The sequence below is a fragment of the Zootermopsis nevadensis genome, unplaced genomic scaffold (genome assembly GCF_977971745.1).
Source record: "Zootermopsis nevadensis isolate Lab colony 2312 unplaced genomic scaffold, Znev_1.0 Znev_ptg000025l, whole genome shotgun sequence".
Taxonomy (NCBI): Eukaryota; Metazoa; Arthropoda; class Insecta; order Blattodea; family Termopsidae; genus Zootermopsis; species Zootermopsis nevadensis.
The window spans coordinates 12,289,428-12,309,206 of record NW_028259157.1 but is presented as its reverse complement, the minus strand read 5'-3'; the positions used below and the strand labels follow the sequence as shown (position 1 = coordinate 12,309,206).

Below are 19,779 nucleotides of genomic sequence, written 5' to 3'. Positions count from 1 at the left end.
AGATGGCTTTAATTGTAATATTAGCATTTTGATTTTGTTAAAGCATACTCAACGTCAATTTCTGAATGTGGTATGTTCCAACGGAGGTAACCATGTAGGTGGTCCGTCAGTGGAGGTCAAGAAGCGTGAGGGACGAAAAAAATGGCGTTTGAGATGTTGCTGTCATCGAATTTTCTTCAGTTTATTATTGATTAAATCAGTGACTGGTCGTGTAATTGGCGTGAAAGCAGTCAAAATGTCATTATATTGATAATTTGTTTTATTATAGATGATGCCTTCTTTGCGGAAGAAGGTTGCAGGATTTATTCGTCAGCTTTCGGTAAACAATCAAAATGAAAATGTCGATCAGATTGATTCTGGCCCTTCATCGGGCTGTTTCATTCAAAGATACCTTAGCGGGTAAGTGGTACAATATTTGTTTTAATGCGTTGGTATTGTCTTAACATGGTGGATGAATTTTGCGTTTAAGACTGGTCCTGACAGTTTTTAATTACGTTGTTCTAATCCAAGGTAATGCAAGGTGGCCATGAGGTTTTTGTGTGATATTAAACTTCAAGGCAACCTGTGTAATTATTTTCAAATGATCTTGGCGTGTTTTATATGGACAGTTACCCAGTACAGAACTGTTCATATTGTTTTTTTTGTATGTAGTGCAGATTTATTCAAGACAGGAACATTTTCAGAGAACAAGCAATTCAAATAAATTGTTCTTTTTATATGAATTGAACAGTAAGATGTTTGCGTTATATTCTTACAGAACTATAGGAGTCTAATGCAACCTTCACAACGTTGTTATTCATCTCTAAGAGTGTTGTTTGGTTGTGCTGTAACAGGCATGATGTAAAGCAGACGGAACCTGTCATCCTTCATGGTCGAAATCCACATGAGTTACCACGTAAGAACATTGGTACAATCATCTTGGGCAATCAATTTTCTGCTGTTACTGGTCCAGATGGGGGGCTGACGATGGTTAATCGTCACCAACGCCACCTCTCTACAAGTGACCCTGATGTTGATTATATTGACATTCAGCAGCATGTGTCTGACCAGGAGCGTAAGAACACAGGTACAGCACTGTAACACTTGTGCAACTACAGTAGAATCTCACTCTAGTGTATAACCTGTTTCTCTGAAATATGATCCATATTTTATATTTCATGCAATGGTTCAAATTGGAATGAACAATAAGTGAGTTTGTTGAATATGAAAAGAATAGTAAGAAAATTTATGGTCACAATGGTCTTGAATTAGTAATATATATTTAATCTGTGATAAACCATGAAAATAAGAAAGAGTAAGGAGGCTTCTGATGACATTACCTCTGAGTGTTAATACATGCAATATAATTTACATTAACTTGTGGGAATATTAAAAGGAGAGAATATTTTGGCTTTGCATTTGTGACTTTGGACATTATCTGTACTGCATAATGCAATATAACTTTCCATGGTTATTTGTTTTTATGCTTGCATTAAGGTTGCAGTTGTTACCATAGCAGTGTGGGTGATTACATGGTATAGGCTGTTAATTAACAATTTCCTTTATATTTCATTATACATTACATTCTGAAAAGTTATGCTAATTCTTGTTTATGGCTTTACTCTGTTTTATTGCATTTATTTACAAAATTTTGAGCCTTCAGTAGCATCTGCCTGAGCTATTCCTTTGCTGTTCACTGTTTTTATAGCCTCAATAAGTTAGGCTTTGACGTTTCTTTGTTTGTTATTGTCCATGGTGATGGGTTTCCTTCCTCCAGTGTCATCTAGTGACTGTATATTCAGCCCAGGATATGGGCGGTGGTTCACCATAAGACCACCAGCACATCCCATAGACAACTCGGTGATGCATATTCGTGCAGCTGGTTCTGTGTTCAGCGTCGGTAAAAGGTCTATTCATACAAGTGTCTCAGACCTGCAGACCACTGCAGAAACAGAAGAGGATTCTAACTTGAATATAAGACCAGAGGAAGATACAGTATTCCAAGCCATAGATATTTTAAAGACAGATCCCTGTGCTGCGGAACTGAATGGGAACTCTGAGGTGCAAGAAGCGTCTGAATCCATATTCAAACAAAGTTCACCTTTAGATTTTGTGATACCACCTCCTGCAGAATATGCTACTGGTGCAAACTGTACGACCTTCAGTGGATTCACTCCCATCAGGAAATCAAAAAGTGCGCCTCTGGCTCGAGGCAGTGCTGCTACGGCAATCATCAATGGTAGCCAGAGGCATGGTGGTAAGTTTGGTATTGTAATATTGCCTGCTTGGAAGTGTAGCTATTACTCTGCCTGCTAGATTGACCGACAGAACGTGGTATGTTGAGATGTTACGATACTTGGCATGCGCACTTGTAGCGATATTACTTCATCTGTTCGTGATGGTTTAACGTTGCTGCTAGTTCTTCTTGAAAGTGCTTTCATGAACTGAGCCTGACTTTGATACACTTCCTGATCATGCAGTCAATGTAACTTGTTTTCTGCTCAGAATTTGTTACTTGGAAATGAATAATGTTATCTCAAATTGATACTGTGTTATACCACATCCAATTTCTCAGGTTTGCTAGGGCATGGATTTTCTGTTATGGGGTCATCTGTCTGCTGTTTCACTTTTGTACTAGGAATATAATTGGCTAAAGGAAAGTGGCTGATTTTGTAGCAGTTCAAGCAGTAGTGATAAATTTATTGAATTACTGCTCTTCATTCAAAAATTGTTTACATTGGATGTTACATTTTTTGTAAGAAAATCCAAAGCAAGGATGTACATGGCCCTTTTCTACAAATATTTTCTCCTTGAGACCACTTTTTTATAGCTGTGCATTTCTTTTGAAATTTAATAGGCTATGACAGTGGTATTCAACCTGGGGTACGCGAAGACATCTTAGGGGGTACATGAAATTTAAAAAAATATATATTATTTTATGATAAACACTGAATAATCAGTAATGTAATTTATTTAATTTATTTTGATGTAGATTATATACTATGTATAACTTGAATTATACACCAACAACTTTGGGGGTACAAAGTTAAAGAGAAATTATATCTGGGGGTACGCGAACAAAAAAGGTTGAATACCACTGGGCTATGAGGTTCTCACGGTGGAGAGTACAAAGATGGATGACTTCTGGATTGCAGTTCTGTGTAGTCTGGTAGAAATGTTTCCAATGTCTCAGAGGTCATTGCTGCCTCCATCATCAGGGTGATGAGTGCCCAGATTGCCCTGATGATGGAGGCAGCAAGAACCACTGAAACGTTGGTACAATTCTACCAGACTACATGGTGTTACAATGAAGAAGACAGCCATCTTATTTTGCAATTTGTTTGGGTTGACATTGAAAACAGGACCTGCGTGTGTTAATGAGATGAACATATTCTTCATATAATGAGCTGTTTTTGAGAAGAGTGATAGAATTTTTATTTCTGGTCAAACAGTAACGGGCGTGCATTCTTCCACTCATTCTTTTTCTTTTTAGCACTTCATGGGACATACAGCACACATGACGTTTTTTGTTCTTATTGCTTGTGTACTTATATGTTTATTTGAGGCACAGATTTCTATCCTTACCTCCATTTTTCTGTCCAGTTGTGTTTGTTGCAGCTTTAACTTATGAACTTTTTATTGTGTCTCTTTCTGGGATGGAGGTAAACGTGCGTTGTGCTGGCATACACGCGCTTCCCGTTTTCTGCTGTTCTTAATCCAGTAGATAAGGAACACATGTTTTATGTATATTTGCATTTGTTTGATTTATCTACCTTCGCTGTGTTACCAAAATGCTCATCTTTAAATTGAGAAAATCACATCTCACCGTGACAACATTTCTGCATCATGATTTTGTAGAGCTCTCAGAGTCGGGGAAAGAGAAGTTTGTTAACACATATCCAGCATACGAACAATTTTTGTATGATTGTTCAATATGTGTTTTGTATTTTATTTATTCATGCTGGTTACGTTTACAACCCAGAAGACCAACGTCGATTCTTCACGGCTGTGAGAACGTCAAATCTTCATACAAATATTTTATTCCTACTGTTTGTTTACGTCTGTATGCACATATATTTTCACTGTAGTGATGTCCCACAGATGGAGTTCAGCAGATGTCCTCTCCACCTTCAGAAGTAGCAGGCGTTTTAGATTGGTCTCGGCCCCATCCCAGAGCTTATGGCGCTGCCACGACACTGTATGAGAGGCACCCTCTAACAAAACAGCACGCTGGAAGCCCGATAGCCGACTGTTTTGCCCTTGTGGCTAGAACCAATTCCGCTATACTGACACTTGCTGATGGAGTGAATTGGGGTGAGAAGGCTTGTATCGCTGCTAGAAGTGCTGTCCATGGCTGTGTAGACTATCTGAATAAGGCAGTGTTCACTTCTGGTAACATTACGAATACTACGGTGAGTGACATATATTTTATTCTGAAGTTAATGATCGTAAGTTTTAATCATTGTGCCACAACAAAGTCCTTTCTTGAATATGAATTCTCATATTACTACTGCACTAGAACACATAGTTTGTGTATGTCGCCTGTGATGCTGCTGACTTGAGTAACCCCCTAACCATCCTCGCCAGCCAAGGTAGATGAAAGTTGGCTTTGTTTACCAGAGTGAAGCTTGACCGCTGTAGTTTATTCATTTCAGTAATTGTCCGTGTTTCACATTGACACACAAAGTTTAGCTTGGGAAGATTCCTGATGGTTCACTTAACTTATATAGAAAATTATATAATATGTAAGTCCCAAAAATGAATACATAGCATAAAATTCCATTTAATTTAGAACTGGTCATCATTTCCTTTGATATCAAAACATCAGACTGCATGACCCTGTCTTTTGGCATCTTTGCAGTCTGTAAATTGTAATGGGGACAATTTTCTGTGTCTTTTTCGTCTGTTGCGTATCATCAAGGGGAAGTCTGTTCATTGTGCATTGCTCCAATTTATGAAATACATAATCAAATAAAATGTTTTAATGTAATACTGCTTGAAGTGTACGGAGTGCATGTATTTGCTTGTTTTTTACTAAATGTGTGTTGTCTAACAGGAAGTGTTTGTATCATTGCTGCGATCATTCCACGCAGCGCACAGTCTAATACTTCAGGAAGCTGGGATGTTGACCACTCTTACCACAGCCCTAGTATTGCCATTAGCAGATTCAGATAGGTTCGTGACCTGTATCTGTAATGTCGGTGATAGCCTCTCATATGTGTACAGCGCACAACATGGTGTCAGGGAAATCACCAAGGGTGAGTATATTTACTTTCTGAGATTTGAGGTTCTTGTGCAGTGTCTTCAGAGTTGCAGCATGGAGACTTACAGGTGGTTACCAACATTTAAGAGGAATGTGCTGCCTCCATCTTCAGGATGTTACAACCAAGAAGTCCAACGTGAACATATTGACTTTTGTCAGAATTGTGTTCCACCAAATCTTATGTAATTTGAATCCGATTTAACCAAAGAATAAGCACATACTGACATAATTTACGTCTGTTTCTACCTTTTTATGCCTTCATCTTTAGAAACAAAGTAATTGCTGCCTTGCATTTGTTTACCTTTGTTTGTAGTCGTGCGGCTGTACCATTGTTTATGTCGCCAGACTTAGCCTTCTCATTACAAAGGCTTACATTAAACCCCAGGGCAGTATGTATTCGATGTGTGGGGCACAGTGAAATTGGGCCTGGTGTTTTTCTTCCCTGGTTTTCCCTATCCAGTTATCATTTCCACAAAAACTGTGTTCGTAATTGTCCATGAAGGGTGTGTCAGGATGTACCAGCCAGCGTTTCTCACTATGGGGCTTTATCTGACGTGGCACTTGTCAGAACTTTTAGTTTGGTAATTAACTCCCTTTTTTTAGTTTCCTTTGATGTATGTAACTTAAATTTACTGAAGATGAATTTGCCAAAAGTATTTACTTTTAATACAGAAAATATTCTTTGGTGCATTTGTATCGACAACACATAAGATACTCTTTCTAGTTACAGTTTGTTTTGTCCTACGTTTAACTGTTTTGTTTTTGTGCTTATTTCTCGATAGAAGGAATAAGAACTTATAATCTTGGCTTTGGACCAAGCTTGTTGCTGTGTTCCTGTATGCATGTTTCTGCCGCATTAACTGTGGCAAGGCTGACCGCAGCATTTTACTTCCTGTACATAAGAATTTGTATTTCAGCCAGGAAAAAAACATTTTTTTAATGTGAACTTTTTTTCCAACCCAAAAGGGTTATAATGCACAAAACTATAATTTTTCCTGCTGTTTTGTGTTGTATGAAGTATGGGTTGTTGCATTAAGGTAAGAACATGCTTTATGGGAGATTGACAGTGGATTGCTGAGGGAAATATTTGAACCTAAGGAGGGATTAGTAATGGGAGACTGCAGAAAATTATGTAATGAGGATCTTGTTAGTTCCCACTCTTTGCAGATTATTCTTAGGGTGGTGAGACAAAGGGATGAGAAGGGCAGATCATTTTGCACTGATGGAAGAGGTTAATACATTCATACAAAATGTTGGTTGGAAAAACCTAAAGGACAGAAAATGCTTGGAAAGCGTAAGAAGCAGGTGAGAGGGCTATTATTTTAATGAGCGAAGAAAAGTAAGATGTGGTGGTATGGATTGGATTCATCTGGCTTAACATAGGGATCTGTTGTGGGCATTTGTGAAAATGATAATGAACCTGTGGGGTCTGTTCTACAAGAGAATTTTGTGTTTTGTGTAGAGATGTGGCATGTACTCGGTTTGTGTGATAAATGCAGGTTCCCATGATATCCACTGCATGCGGGACATGCGGGATGCCCTGGGAGCTTTGGGTCCAGTGGATGGACAAAATCCAGAGCTCAACAATCTAACCTGTTCTATGACAGAAGTGGAATCTGGAGATATCGTATTCATCACGTCTGATGGAGTTTCAGATAACTTTGACCCAGTGGTGAGTTCACTTGCATAAAATTATAAGTAATGAGGAAATTAGTAAAGGAAGATGTATAGAAGTGAGAGGACGCATGTAGAAGAAGATGAATAATGATGGGGGAAAAATGTATTCCAAATGAGGACTTTACCCCTTTCAGGGCTAGCCTTGTGAATGTTGAAATGGTGGAAATATCGTGCCTTTGTGCTGAAAGTATAAATTTTGAGGAAAAGTTACTTTTTTTAATTAAGCCTGCCATTTCTAACATAGAATGTAATGAAATCTCATTTTGAATTTAAGTACACGCAGGATAGTACAACAGACTAATGTGTTAAATGGAATTGGCAAGGGGTTAAAAAATTTGTACAACTGCAGATGTGTTTCAAGAGCATAAATTCTATGTACAGTTTGCATGTTCTGCAATCTGAATTTATATACCCTCTTTGATTATGGATTTTAACAATGCAGGTGATAGATAATATTGTTTCTTAAGCAATAGTTTTATGTTGTTGCAATGTCATTGCTACCACAAGCTGCTGTGTCTCTCTGGTATATAAGAAACCCTTGTTAATCTGCGTACTAACTGTGCGTGCTGCAAGCATGAGAAAATCCCACAGTACACTATGCTGTCAAGTGCCTACTTGCCGCAGAGTGGAAGCAGATGCGTAGTACTTCGACAGAAAAAAACTCTTAAGTGATTGTAGCAGAACATCACACACAACTTAATATGGCTGCTTGTAGTTGAAATGAAATAAATAATTTGTGTTTCAGGAACATTCTGTATATACCTACGAGGTGTTCCTCTGAGATTTGGGTGTGGAATTTCTTTCTGTTAAAGAAATTGTTTTCCATTTCTTTTAGCTGGAAACAGTTTGATAGAATAACATGGTTTCTCCATGTTTCTAGGTTGGTAAGTTTGCTGTACTTCCACCTTCAGAAAATTTAAATCTGAAAGTTCCACCTGGTACAGTCAAGACATCTTGTACTGCTGCCAACCATGGTACTTCTAAATTCCCTTGTGAAGATTTCCCTTCCTCAAGTTCTCTACCCACTGTTCAAGCTTACCAGCGTCATGAACTTTCTTTGCTGAGGATGGATGATTTACTGAAGAATGGAGTTTCTGGTAATGGACCGCCGTGCCAGGATGCAAAGACACTGTGTGAGATGCTTCTGGACTTTGCTACCAGGTGGGTGGGGGCCTCTACCTGGGCCTCAAGGAGAATATCTTACGTTAGATAGTATCAGAAGCTGTTCTTTCTTGTGGCTGTTTCTTTTCTTGTTCACTCCATGGTTACTGTGGTATGACTCATGTTGGTTTGCATCTAATATACCACTGTTACAAATTTGATGTGTGCACTTAACAATACTCGATAAAGACACTGACTGCTGTACCGCATCTCCGAGATGTTAGGAACTAGCTGCCATTTAAATGTAGCTGCTAGTTCTGACAGGGTGCCACTTAAAAACTATTCCAGGGATTAAGCAGATATTGGGAAAAATGTGATTTGGTGTTAAAACTGAAGAGAGCCCCCCCTTAAAGAAGGGAACAAATGTTTGAAAAAGTATTTTCTTATCTGTTAGAAATGATGAAAGATTGAGTGTAATGTTGACAGATTGACAGCTGCCAAGCGTCACATTCTTGAAGATCCTGACTTGTATTACACCACAGTAGAAGGCAGCACAGAAGTGACGGAGTTAAGCAGGGCTGAACAGCGATCTCGACGCAGGAAAGTGTGCGAGAAACTTGCTATGGTTCCTGGCAAACTGGACCATGCCACCGTTGTAGCCTACCAGGTAGTAAATGTACTACAGGTGCTGTATATTTGATTTGCATGAAATTCGGTAGATTTAGTAGGTGTTAAGAGCAGAGAAATTAGATGTTCAGAGGCTGTGAACTGTATTACAACGGACTTAATTGCCCGTGCATTTATCACGGTAAATTTTGAGGTAAAGGTCTGTGTCACTTGCTGACAACCAGCTAGGAGCAGCGTCATTTCTTTGGTTGCTACCACTGAATGCCAGTACAAGCGACAAAGCGCAATAAAAGCAACATGAGGTGCTGAAAATGTTACCTCTTATATGCACACTCTATAATCACTAAAGGGTTCAGGTTGCCATGAATATATTTTTTAATGGTAATTTCTAAAATGTCTTCTTTTTTTATCAAAGTTTGGGCATTTTACCACTTTCATTTCTTATACTTTTGAAATACGAGTGTCTTGTGCAAAATTTATCTGTGACAGTATTTTATTCAGATTGTGGCCTTCGTTATAAGACGGTAGTCTAAAGTAAATACCATAATTTCAGAGGAATATCTGCTTTCATCTTTAGGGTTAACCCCAGAGATGGAGGCTGCATTTTCCTTCAGAAGACAATCTGAACTCGTATAACTTCATGACAACCTCAGATGTCAGGTAAGTTAATTCTGTTTACAGGTTGGTGTTTACAGAGGCAATGAAAATGACGGAGGAATTTCAGCTCCACATATTCGCAGCGACGATGACTTGTTGGTGGAGACGGTTCTCTAGAAGACGCTGAACCTGGCGATGGCCGCAAGTTGAAAGTTTTTTACCAGGTTGTCTCTTATGCATTATGGATCCAGTACCATATTTATTCAAATGTTTAAGTATTCGGCTCTGGACACTAATAACTAGTCACAATTTTGAATGCGTGCAACAACACGTGAGAGAAACTTGTATAAAGTGAAGAAAGAGTGAGAGAGGCAGCTACGAGTCTTAACGTTGAAGCCCTGAGCCTGCATATAATAGAGACATTTAAATTGTATATGAAGAGGTGCATTTATGGGTTAGCCAGGAAACAGAATAATGAGCATAATATGCGTCAGAAGAAAGAACTGAATTTTTATTTAGAAAAATGTCTTTTATTTGAATAATTATGGTATTGCTAGATGTAACTGCGCATAAAGTTAATTCATTGCTATGCATTCTTAATGTTACTGTTGCTTTTCCACTGCTTCCTGTTGTCACAGCGCAGTTTGTTTTTCACTCTTCATACGTGTAACACGGCAATTTGAGACGCAAAAGTAACCAGAGCTAGGACCCAAGAAGAGACTAGCAAGAAAAATAACACCAAATATTTCTTATAAATGAAACATTTCTTTGGGTGGTAATAGTTGACGTGCAGTAAGGAATTGGTTATACAGGCAAGATCGAAAAAGTGGCGAAGAAAATAGTTGCTTTTTTGTTTTTGTCCCAGCAACAGCTACTCAGTAATTAACAGTGGTACCAACTTTACAAATAGCTACTTGGGAAACGTGAAATGATATGATTGGCGGTCTGCAAATTTGTGATAATTTTGAGCAGCATTTTTATTCCATTTGGCAGCACTGTTCGCCGCAAAGTTATGGTGAGCCTTGGATCTTACAGTGATGAGAGGCGACAAGCATGTCGTTGATGGCATTCCATTATGATTAACAGCATTTACGTATATCAAAATATGGAGGTATTTTAGATGCTTCTAGATATCAAGTATTTCTTCTTATTTGACTGAATTGTTTATATATATATATGACATAATATGTATTATAAAGCTGTATTTCTGTTACATGAGAGAGCTAAATGAATCTAAACTGTTGTTGAGTCATTTATCTGCAGTGGTTGCTCTCCGCCTTTCGTATTCTGCTGCAGTACCACATAACGTGATTCACCAATGTAGAGCCTATAGCCTAGAGCCTATGTTACTTTAATATATTTTAACAAATATACTTTTTTTAATTACAAGGTTATTTGAAAAATGTATCTTCATTAATTTAGTGCAATAAAGTGAAATTATAGTACATAATTGCTATAAGAAGCTGGTATAGTAATTTTTGAAGGAGTTTCCACTCTAAATTAACATTAATTTTTCTGTAAATGTGTGTGTGTGATGTCCAATCCAAAAATTCTAAGTGCATTGTCTGTGTCTTTGTGGGGGCTATAATGGTAAGGCGAGGATGCAGGATAATAACTGAAACATGCATGTATTATTTTGCATGCCAGCTGTCCTTAAATTAACATCAGTGGAGCCCCACAGGTGAGCTTGAAAAGTTTGTAGTTACTGATCCTTTAAAAAAAAAATCCAGTTTCTACCAAATGTGGCAGCTCTTTACAGAAGTCTGTTGTGAGGTAGTTCAGTCCAATCCACCTTCTGACTCTAGTTCTTGTTAGGTCTCTTTTTAATAACAACCTTTCATCTGTTCTCTGTTACATTACTTTTTATGTTTTTTTTAAACTTTGGCTTAAGTCGTGTAATTAAACCAAAAATATCACTGCCATTTGTCAGTGGCCATATGAACTATCTGATGTCACAGTCATCAGATTTGATGATGCAGTAGGAACTGATGTATAGCATCTTTTATCTGAGCAGGAGAGCAGAAAAGGCATAACATCCAAAGGTACTAACAAACTGGTGTTGTGTTTTCTTTTTGGTCGGGATTAAATTTTCTGGAAACCTTGTAAAGAAGGTTTAAGATAAGGATCGAAATGGAAAAAAAGTATTTTTAATCTTCAATAAAATTACAAAACTTAATATGGACTCCATAACAAAAATAGAAAGTGGATGACATCATACCAGACTTGCCAACATAAATGCTCAGTCCTCAATTTTTACTTCAAATAGGAAAATAACGTTTTTTAGTTTCTCTTGATTTCTTCTAAATTGTTATTCTCATTGAGTTTAAAATTTGACTAATTTACATTGTATTCGTTTCATCTGTGATCGTCTTTGGTTTGTCCTGTGGAGGTTACTCTGAGTACACCCCAGTTTACAAATCAATATGAAAAATTTAAGAGACAGTTTTCCCTTCACCATGTTTTGCATCGTTTGGAGGCAGAACAATCAAGCAGACATAATCTCATCTTGATAACAGAAGATTAAGTGATACTGAATGACACAAGATTTGGATACTACATGTTGATACAGTTCCTTAAATTTGAGAATAAAGTTTATCGAGCTCCGCCTGCATCACTCTGCTTGCACACAAAATTAAAACACAGTTGCTTTCTGAACACAGGACACATTTAACACACAATGTTGATACCGATGACTGCTAGTCTTGTCGAGATAATGTCATCGGGTGTTTACACAACTATCATTTCTTCCCACCTGGAATCAAACAAGAATAGTTAGTGAGGTTTCAGGTTCTCGTGACAGTGAAGATGTTGATGTCGGTCTTATGGGTTGTAATGCCATAACATTTTGGGTATTATTTTCAATTAGAACTGATTTTAAATTTACCCCTGAAGTGTGTAGTTCTGCTTCAAACTCATGCTGTGTGTGCTACCCTGTCCGTCCTCCGCATTGTTCAACGTCTTGAATTCCAAAATTTAGTTTGTCATTTGTTCCTTCAAACCTGTGATTGCCAACAGACTGTAAAATCTTAAATGTGTACTTGATTTGAATAATTCAGACAATTATTGTCATGAATGTCACATTGGGAATATTTCATAACAGTACTTTTCATTTTCATTCACCGAAACAATGTCTGGAAAAATGCAAAGTGTTTTTATGTGCATCAGAATCAATGATCAGATCTTCAAGATAAAGTGATGCAGGGTGTAAGTTCCTCGAAAATGTTTGTGACCATGTCAAATGGTACCACATCCCAGAAGAACACTATCCACATCATCAGTGCCACGAGAACCTTAAATCTCACAATTATCATATAGACAGAAACTTAAGAAGAACCTTGGAATGATTATTCTCCAAGTTCCTAGAGACTCTGTGAAATGAAGCTGTTTTTTGAGTTCCAGAGCAGGCCGCCTCCCCCCCATGACATACAAATAGTATGTCGAGACACGTCTCAATAATACACGAGAACACACCTTTCTTGACGTTCTTTTCACCTCCTCCCTTGGCGCCACCACCTTTCTCCCCTCCCTTTCCACCACCTGTGGCTTTCTTCTGCAACAGGAAGAAAATGCAGTTAATTGTTCAGTGTCTTGAACGATGATGTTCAATTTTACGAGAAAGAAATTCATGAATTGATAAATAAAATTGCTAAAGTCCGTTCTCTACCTTTTCTGTTACTTACTATATGAAGTTATATTCTATAAAACATAAAAGGCAGTATAGAGCACATTTAATTTTGATGCTACAAGTAAATTCATTGGTCTAGTGATAATTTTAGAGTTTAAATTCATTTACTCTGCAAAGCACATCGAGCACCAAATGAAATGTGACAACTAATACACTACTACATAATCTGTAAACCAATTTGTTAAATATAATACAAATTTTAATTCTGACAATGTTACTGTTCTGGATTTTGATGCTGTGTAGAGCGATAATTACCAACATTTTAAAGACATACCGTCTCCATCTGTAGGCTGACTTCAGCTCTGAAGATGATGTTACTCCAAAATATTGGTACCTACCTATGGCGTCAAGACCCAGAACGTAATCGTCCTCACCATTGCGAGAGACCCAAAACTCAAACCAGACACGGCCATTGAGACCAGTTTTGCTCTACCACATTTGCATTTGCAGTTTTTCAAACTTGAGCGGTTTTTGGATGATTTGAGTCGGATAATTGGTCACAAATTTAAGGCCTGCTGAATTACTACTCGGAGTAAAATATGGGCATGTTCTACCAGTTCTTCATTCTAACTGGCTAGTTTTTGAATTTAATGTTACATACCTCCTCCCCTTTACCCCCACCACTGCCAGCACCAGCACTGCCACTGCCACCACCTCCACCTCCACCACCACCACCACCTCCGCCACCACCTGCAAATAATTAATAAATGGGTCACTGGAGACGGCCTGTATTGAAATAATTTTTCCAAAATTATAGCCCGTGAATAATTTATTGTTAAACCATAAAAATTAAGTTAATGACAGTTTTGTTATATATGTGTTAGTAACAAGATTAATAGGTTATCATTGCTTTGTCTTGGTATGTCAGTCGCCGTACAAATGTTTGTATCAGCCATTGCAAATCACTTTTTTAATTTCATTAAATTGGTAGTGCCGGAGCCTATTTGCGCGTTAGCAAGATTTTGGAGAAATGCTTGAGACCTATCTTATCGAAGCTGATTACGAGCATTCCATAAAATAATGCTGGTATTTCCAATGTAAATATTTGTTGACTGTGATAACCTTACATCTGTTTATTTTGAGCATATTCTTTCTATATATGAGCTGCTTTGTAGTTTGGCATTCATCCAACTTCTAATTAAACTGTTGTGTAGCTTATCTTTGGCAGCTGTAGGTTCCAGTATTTTTCATTTTAACCCTTACTGTGAAGTGAGTGTTTTGCACATAACCTCACCCCCTTGCCCCAATTTAATGGACAGGGCAGATGAATGAAGTGGCCAAGAAATCATTTCTCTTCTAAACATCAACTTTTCTGACGTGATGTAAAACACGTTCATTTTATTTTTTGGTGTGCTAGAACCCCCCAAATTGAAAAATAGTGTTCACTGACAGACAATCGCTGACAATTGGAAAGCCCACTCATAATAAAATTTGTCTTTGTTAAAATATACTTCCATCTGCGTGCACAACAAGGTAGCAGATACAAACAAAAGACGATTGTCCATCATGTAAAGTGATCTGTCGTCCTGACTGGCTGTAAAAGAAAAAAGGGTTCAGATGTGCCTGGTGCTAAACTAAACACCACGCAGTGAAGGTGTGTGGAAAGTGGAGACTGCGCGCATTGATCTTGGCAACAGATAAAGTGAGTAGTTTCACTTTTCGGCCGCTTTTCCCCTGAGGAAAGAAGGCTTCATAATAATAGGTCTGCGCACACACACACAAATGATGTTATTTGTGAGACAGTTTGTTTTCTCGCATTCAGCAAATATGTGCATTTGAATTGGCATTCCTCTATGGAAAGTGTGCAAAATAATAACGGACACTGAGTTCGTAAGAAAGAAGACAGACATGCATACGTTAATGAAGGTAATTTTTTTGCTGTGGTGCTGCTAGGAGGTGTGGGTTTGCAACATGGCGATCATGCGTATTTTTGGACCTGGTTGTTGGCATGGAAATGCGAAGGTCGTTTGCGTTAGGACCAAGATAAAATACGTTTACGTTCCGTGTAAGAAGGGCAAAGTAGCAGGTCCACACGTAAGAAGGTGACTAACGAGTTTCGCTTTTAAAAAAAAAGGTCTGTCACACACCACAAATTTATCATTGCTAGAGACACAACAGTTACATGAATAAATAACGCAAAAGCCATTTCAGTGTGTCGATTAAAGTTGAATCACTTGTTTATAATGAAAGTCCTGCAATAAAATCTGTGGCCACACCCACACGATTAAGAATTTTGTCAATAATTATATAGAAAAAACTAAGTACATGTTAGTATCTCGTCATCAGAAGACAGGCGGGCAAAATTATCTTAGGGTAGCTAATAAATCCTTTGAAAGGGTTACAAAGTTCAAATATTTGGGAACAACAATAACAAATCAAAATGATACTTGTGAGGAAGTTAGGAGGAGACTAAATTCCGGAAATGCTTGCTACTTCTCAGTCCAAAATAATTTGTCTTCCCGTCTGATTTCTAAGAACCTGAAAATTAAAGTATACAAAACAATAATCTTGCCTGTTGTTTTGTATGGGTGCGAAACATGGTCTCTCACTCAGAGGGAGGAACACAGATTGCAGGTGTTTGAGAATCGGGTGTTGAGGAGGATATTTGGGCCTAAGAGGGAAGACGATGGGGCGTGGAGAAAACTGCACAATGACGAGCTTAAAAATCTGTACTGCTCCCCCAGTATTGTGAGGGTGATTAAGTCGAGAAGAGTGAGATGGGCGGGACATGTAGCGCGCATGGATGGGACAAGAGGTGTGCACCGGGTACTGGTTGGGAAACCTGAAGGGAAGAGACCGCTGGGGAGACCTAGACGTAGATGGGAGGATAATCTCAGGCGGGATCTATCCGAGATAGGAGTTGAAGGAAACTGGATTTTGTTGGCCCAGGACAGGGTCCGGTGGAGGGCTTTGGTTAATTCGGTGATGAACCTTCGGGTTCGGTAAGCCATCTAGTTAGTTAGTTAGTTATATATTGGAATCAGTTTTGAGAGTAGCAGAACCGAATCTTGATAAGCGTCGCGTTAGATGTATACCACAGTCCGTAGTGCCTTACTAAGCCCCACGCCATGCAGGTGTATGGTGGAGTGGAGGTTTTCCTCTCCTCATTCTTAACCTCGGCACTAGACTGCTGAGTGGTTAGCTTCAGGCTCCGGCCGCATTAATCCCGAGGAAGGCACTCCAGCACCCACAGACAGGCACCAAAGCCGGTAGCCGGGAATTTCGTGTCAGCCGAGTGAATATCAGGTTCTCAAGGACTGCGATTCATGGAGTTTTGGTTACGAATTTTATCAAATATTTGTTGCACGTTTTCATAAAATGTTTCATCAGCTTATAATTACCGTTGGGCTTTTTGAATCAGTACAGAAGAAAGAACGAAAGAAAATGTTTAAAAAGTGTGTTTATGAATTTTATTCAAATTTATGGAAAGTGCGTACGTATTGTTAACTGAAGGGCATGTAAGGAGATAAGTAGGTAAGTTGGTGGCGTCTTATCTTTACACTTTTAGATGGATTATTAAATTATTTGTATTATTCTCCATGTGTTTTGTCCGATGGAGGTCGAATGTTGAATTCCGTCGCAGGTCATGTGATCAGCTACTCAACTTCGTACATCGCATTGACGTGTCAGGGGAAAAGTTCTCCCTCCCACAAATTTGCGGATGCTGCATTTAGTCAGCATCTACATAACTTAGATAAAGTGTCGCAAGATATGATAAGTGCAGGGACGGCCGCAGGCAATCTGGGCAGCCCAAGAAAGCACATTTGAGTAAATTAAAGGCAAGGATGTCCACGTAATTAATAAAATAATCGATCACCTTGTGGACAGAAATAAAAGAGAAGATATTGTTAAGATGTCCTATATTACAATTTATACATTTAATGCTGGGCGTGTGAACACAGTGAAGGATAAATTATTGAAGAAATTAAAATATCGAAACGTAGGTTTCACGCAAAAAGTGCTAACATCTTCATATATGGAATTTTGTAGCGTCGTAGCAGAACTCAGTTCGTTAAAATTGTCACGACCACTTACGGAGAAAGCACGTGACCAGGGTCTATATATCTCGATGTACCAGGTGGCTACATGGCCCATTACTGTAAAAAATTGCGCGTAAAATAGCGTCATCTTGATTTGTATGACCTTGCTAGACGGTAGATCGATAAACCAATGCTTCTTCACGTCGTCCACAACCAACCAAGTCCGAGCGTAAATCTGATATCAGTGTGAAATTCCCGACTAACTTTGCTCTTTTACAGATGTTTATTCTTCGTTCTGCCCTTTCGATATGAATGTCATATAGGAAGATCGAACAGTAAATTAAATAAACAAAGCCAGTGGTGACTATATGTATCACCTGCCACAGAAATCAATACTTCTGCTCTTTGCTTATTGATTGCTGGTACGGGTCCCGCATGATTTTGACAATAAACAACTAACATTTTCATAAACAGCGTCTTTGTAATAGGTGGGTTAATTTGGAGGCAAATGTAAGAAGACATTTTCATTACGTATATCTGCAGCTTAATTTGAGCTCTATATTAAGAACCCCAACACGAACCAATCTAACGAGCTGAATCCTCCAAACATGTTTTATTTACTGGTACTACGAAACCTAACCTAACTTACTTAATGCATGTAATTTATTCTATATAAAATTTGTAGTATCACAGCACACGAATGTGATAAATCCGCCCGGCGATCAGCCGTGTCAATGTCGAACTAAAACCCGACGTTTCGGAGAAAGTCCAGTCCCCGAAACGCTGGTTGTTAGTTCAGCAATGACAAGGCAGATCGCAGGGAGGATTTTATAAATGTACTCAAATCTGGATTGTTTGCGTCGGTTGGAGAAAAGTTAAAACTACTTTTCTCGATTATGGTAAAAATGTGTAACTTTTTGCGTAGATGGTCTAGCGTTTGTGTGTAACAACTGTCAATATCAACTGTAAGAAACAACGTTGTATTTCATAATACCAGTATCAACCCCACAATGAAATCATCTGCGTCAATAATTATTCGTATCGTCACACTAACTGTACGTGAGATCAGATATTTTTATTTGAGACCTTTATTTCAGAAGACCAAAAATCATTAGGCTTCTGTTGTGAGTATGAGGTTAATTTTAAATCGATCTGTGCTCTCTTAGACGAATTTTGCACAATCCAAATATTGTCTTCAATAAAGACTATATAACGAATTCGATATCAAAACCTTCGCATAATAATGGTGTCTAAAACAACTACCAATAGGCCTACTGCAGTTTTACTACACTAATCATGAATGTCGGATCTCATATTGCCTGATAATACTGACTTTATTACATATTCGCCATAACTTGAGATAGTACCTTCTGCGTCTACAGGAGCTAAAAGCCAAAGAGAAATGGCGACGGTATCTTTTACATTTGTAAAAACATTTTTCTTCCGCTTGCATTTGTAATATCCAAGTCTTCGCGCCGCTGTTCAGTTTACTTCCAGGTATTTTACGTTCAGTGCAGTTAATTTTTATCTTGGTTCGAATCCCGATTTAAATAAAGGTGTCAACTTATCGTCACGCCCTTACATTATGTAAATGTGTTCATTAATAACATGTCAAGTAATGATGCAACAACGTGTTAGCAGTGTTTACGTTCATTTGTAAATTGTCCTCACAATGAAAGCGGTAGTTAATATCTCATTTGTGTAAATAGAAAAAAAACTCTATTGCATAAATTCTTAAATTAATAAGTGTGAAATACTGTACATATTGTCATCCTTGTTGTATATTTTACTTAGATATTAATACTTCGTCATAATGTGGAGTCTGACTAATAAGAATCAGGTATTGCTCCAAAAACCGTGAGTTGTTAAACTCAAAACAGCCCCTTTAAGTGATCATTTTAACGCTCAAAACAAATGTACTATAAAAAAGAGACGGTGTTACTTCTTACCTTTTCCTTTGGCCATTCTTATTCAGTGAATAGTTCTGAGTAAGCTCGTGAGATTGTTATTCGAATAATTCAAAACGTGACGCTCTGCGCTGAGTCCAGGCAACACTAAGTCCGTGTCAATACGAGACGTGAGCCCCGGGCACATCTATAGCTACACATGAGTAGCGAAAGCCGTGCTAATAAAATTGCAGCTGCGCACAAGTGACGCCAGCTTAAATTAGGTTATCTAGAGTGCGACAGTTACAGCAGGAGTTTACTCAGATAATTATAGCTTAACGAAAGTGACAGGAGTTGACTCATGTCATATTTTAGAAGGCAACATAAGTATTGAGAGGCTGAAATAGACACTTTGAATGAAAACTGGTAACTTGTCACAGGATTATAGCAATGTTAATAGATATACCAACGAGACTGAAGCATTTGCTAATCCTGTTATCAGCAGGACTGATTTTGTGGAAATCCTGGTGGGACAGTTTGTGAAGATAAAATTAAAATTTTAACTTGAAAATAACAATAAACTTCTACCAGACTACGTAGCACTGCAACCTAGAAGACAGCAATCTTCATACACACTGCCATGAGAACCTCAAATCTCACACTTTGATTTGACAATTTTAATTTAAAATGCAATGTAACATGAGAGAGAAAATGTGATAGTTCCTACCCAGGTGAACAATACTGTTAAGAATATGCCAAGAAAGTATACCAGTTTCATTTACTTTACCTCCTATGAACTGTCAGTGGGCTGGTCACTCACTACTTCACGCATGACCAAGACCAAGAAACCTCCGAAAAGGAGGCGGCGAAAACCCACAACAGGGTTGTAGTGACAAGAAACAACAACAAAAACCTCCTATGAACTCTCACTTCTTAAATCTATAATTTTCAGCACTTTCAGATAAATGTCAGAGAATAATCTTT

At 38.2% G+C, this 19,779-nt stretch overlaps 1 protein-coding gene and 1 long non-coding RNA gene across 3 annotated transcripts; one reads left to right on the top strand and one right to left on the bottom strand.

Annotated features, from left to right (window-relative positions):
* Positions 1-108: 108 nt before the first annotated feature.
* LOC110833209 (PP2C-like domain-containing protein CG9801) lies at positions 109-10,694 on the top strand. 2 transcript variants are annotated; one of them, XM_022070987.2, is made up of 9 exons: positions 109-399; positions 834-1,066; positions 1,757-2,236; positions 4,081-4,391; positions 5,036-5,237; positions 6,742-6,914; positions 7,800-8,080; positions 8,507-8,687; positions 9,329-10,694. In XM_022070987.2, the coding sequence occupies exons 1-9, from the start codon at positions 269-271 to the stop codon at positions 9,419-9,421; spliced, it is 2,085 nt and encodes a 694-aa protein (XP_021926679.1). In that variant the 5' UTR covers positions 109-268; the 3' UTR covers positions 9,422-10,694. The 2 variants fall into 2 exon arrangements, with proteins under 2 accessions (XP_021926679.1, XP_021926680.1); XM_022070988.2 differs by lacking the exon at positions 1,757-2,236 and having other exon boundaries at positions 111-399.
* Positions 10,695-11,375: 681 nt separating this feature from the next.
* Positions 11,376-19,015, bottom strand: LOC110833212 (uncharacterized). The gene is made up of 4 exons (XR_002544152.2): positions 18,859-19,015; positions 13,531-13,619; positions 12,716-12,794; positions 11,376-11,996 (listed from the first exon to the last, which is right to left on the bottom strand). It is a non-coding gene; the product is annotated as an uncharacterized LOC110833212 (long non-coding RNA).
* Between the last annotated feature and the right edge of the window lie 764 nt (positions 19,016-19,779).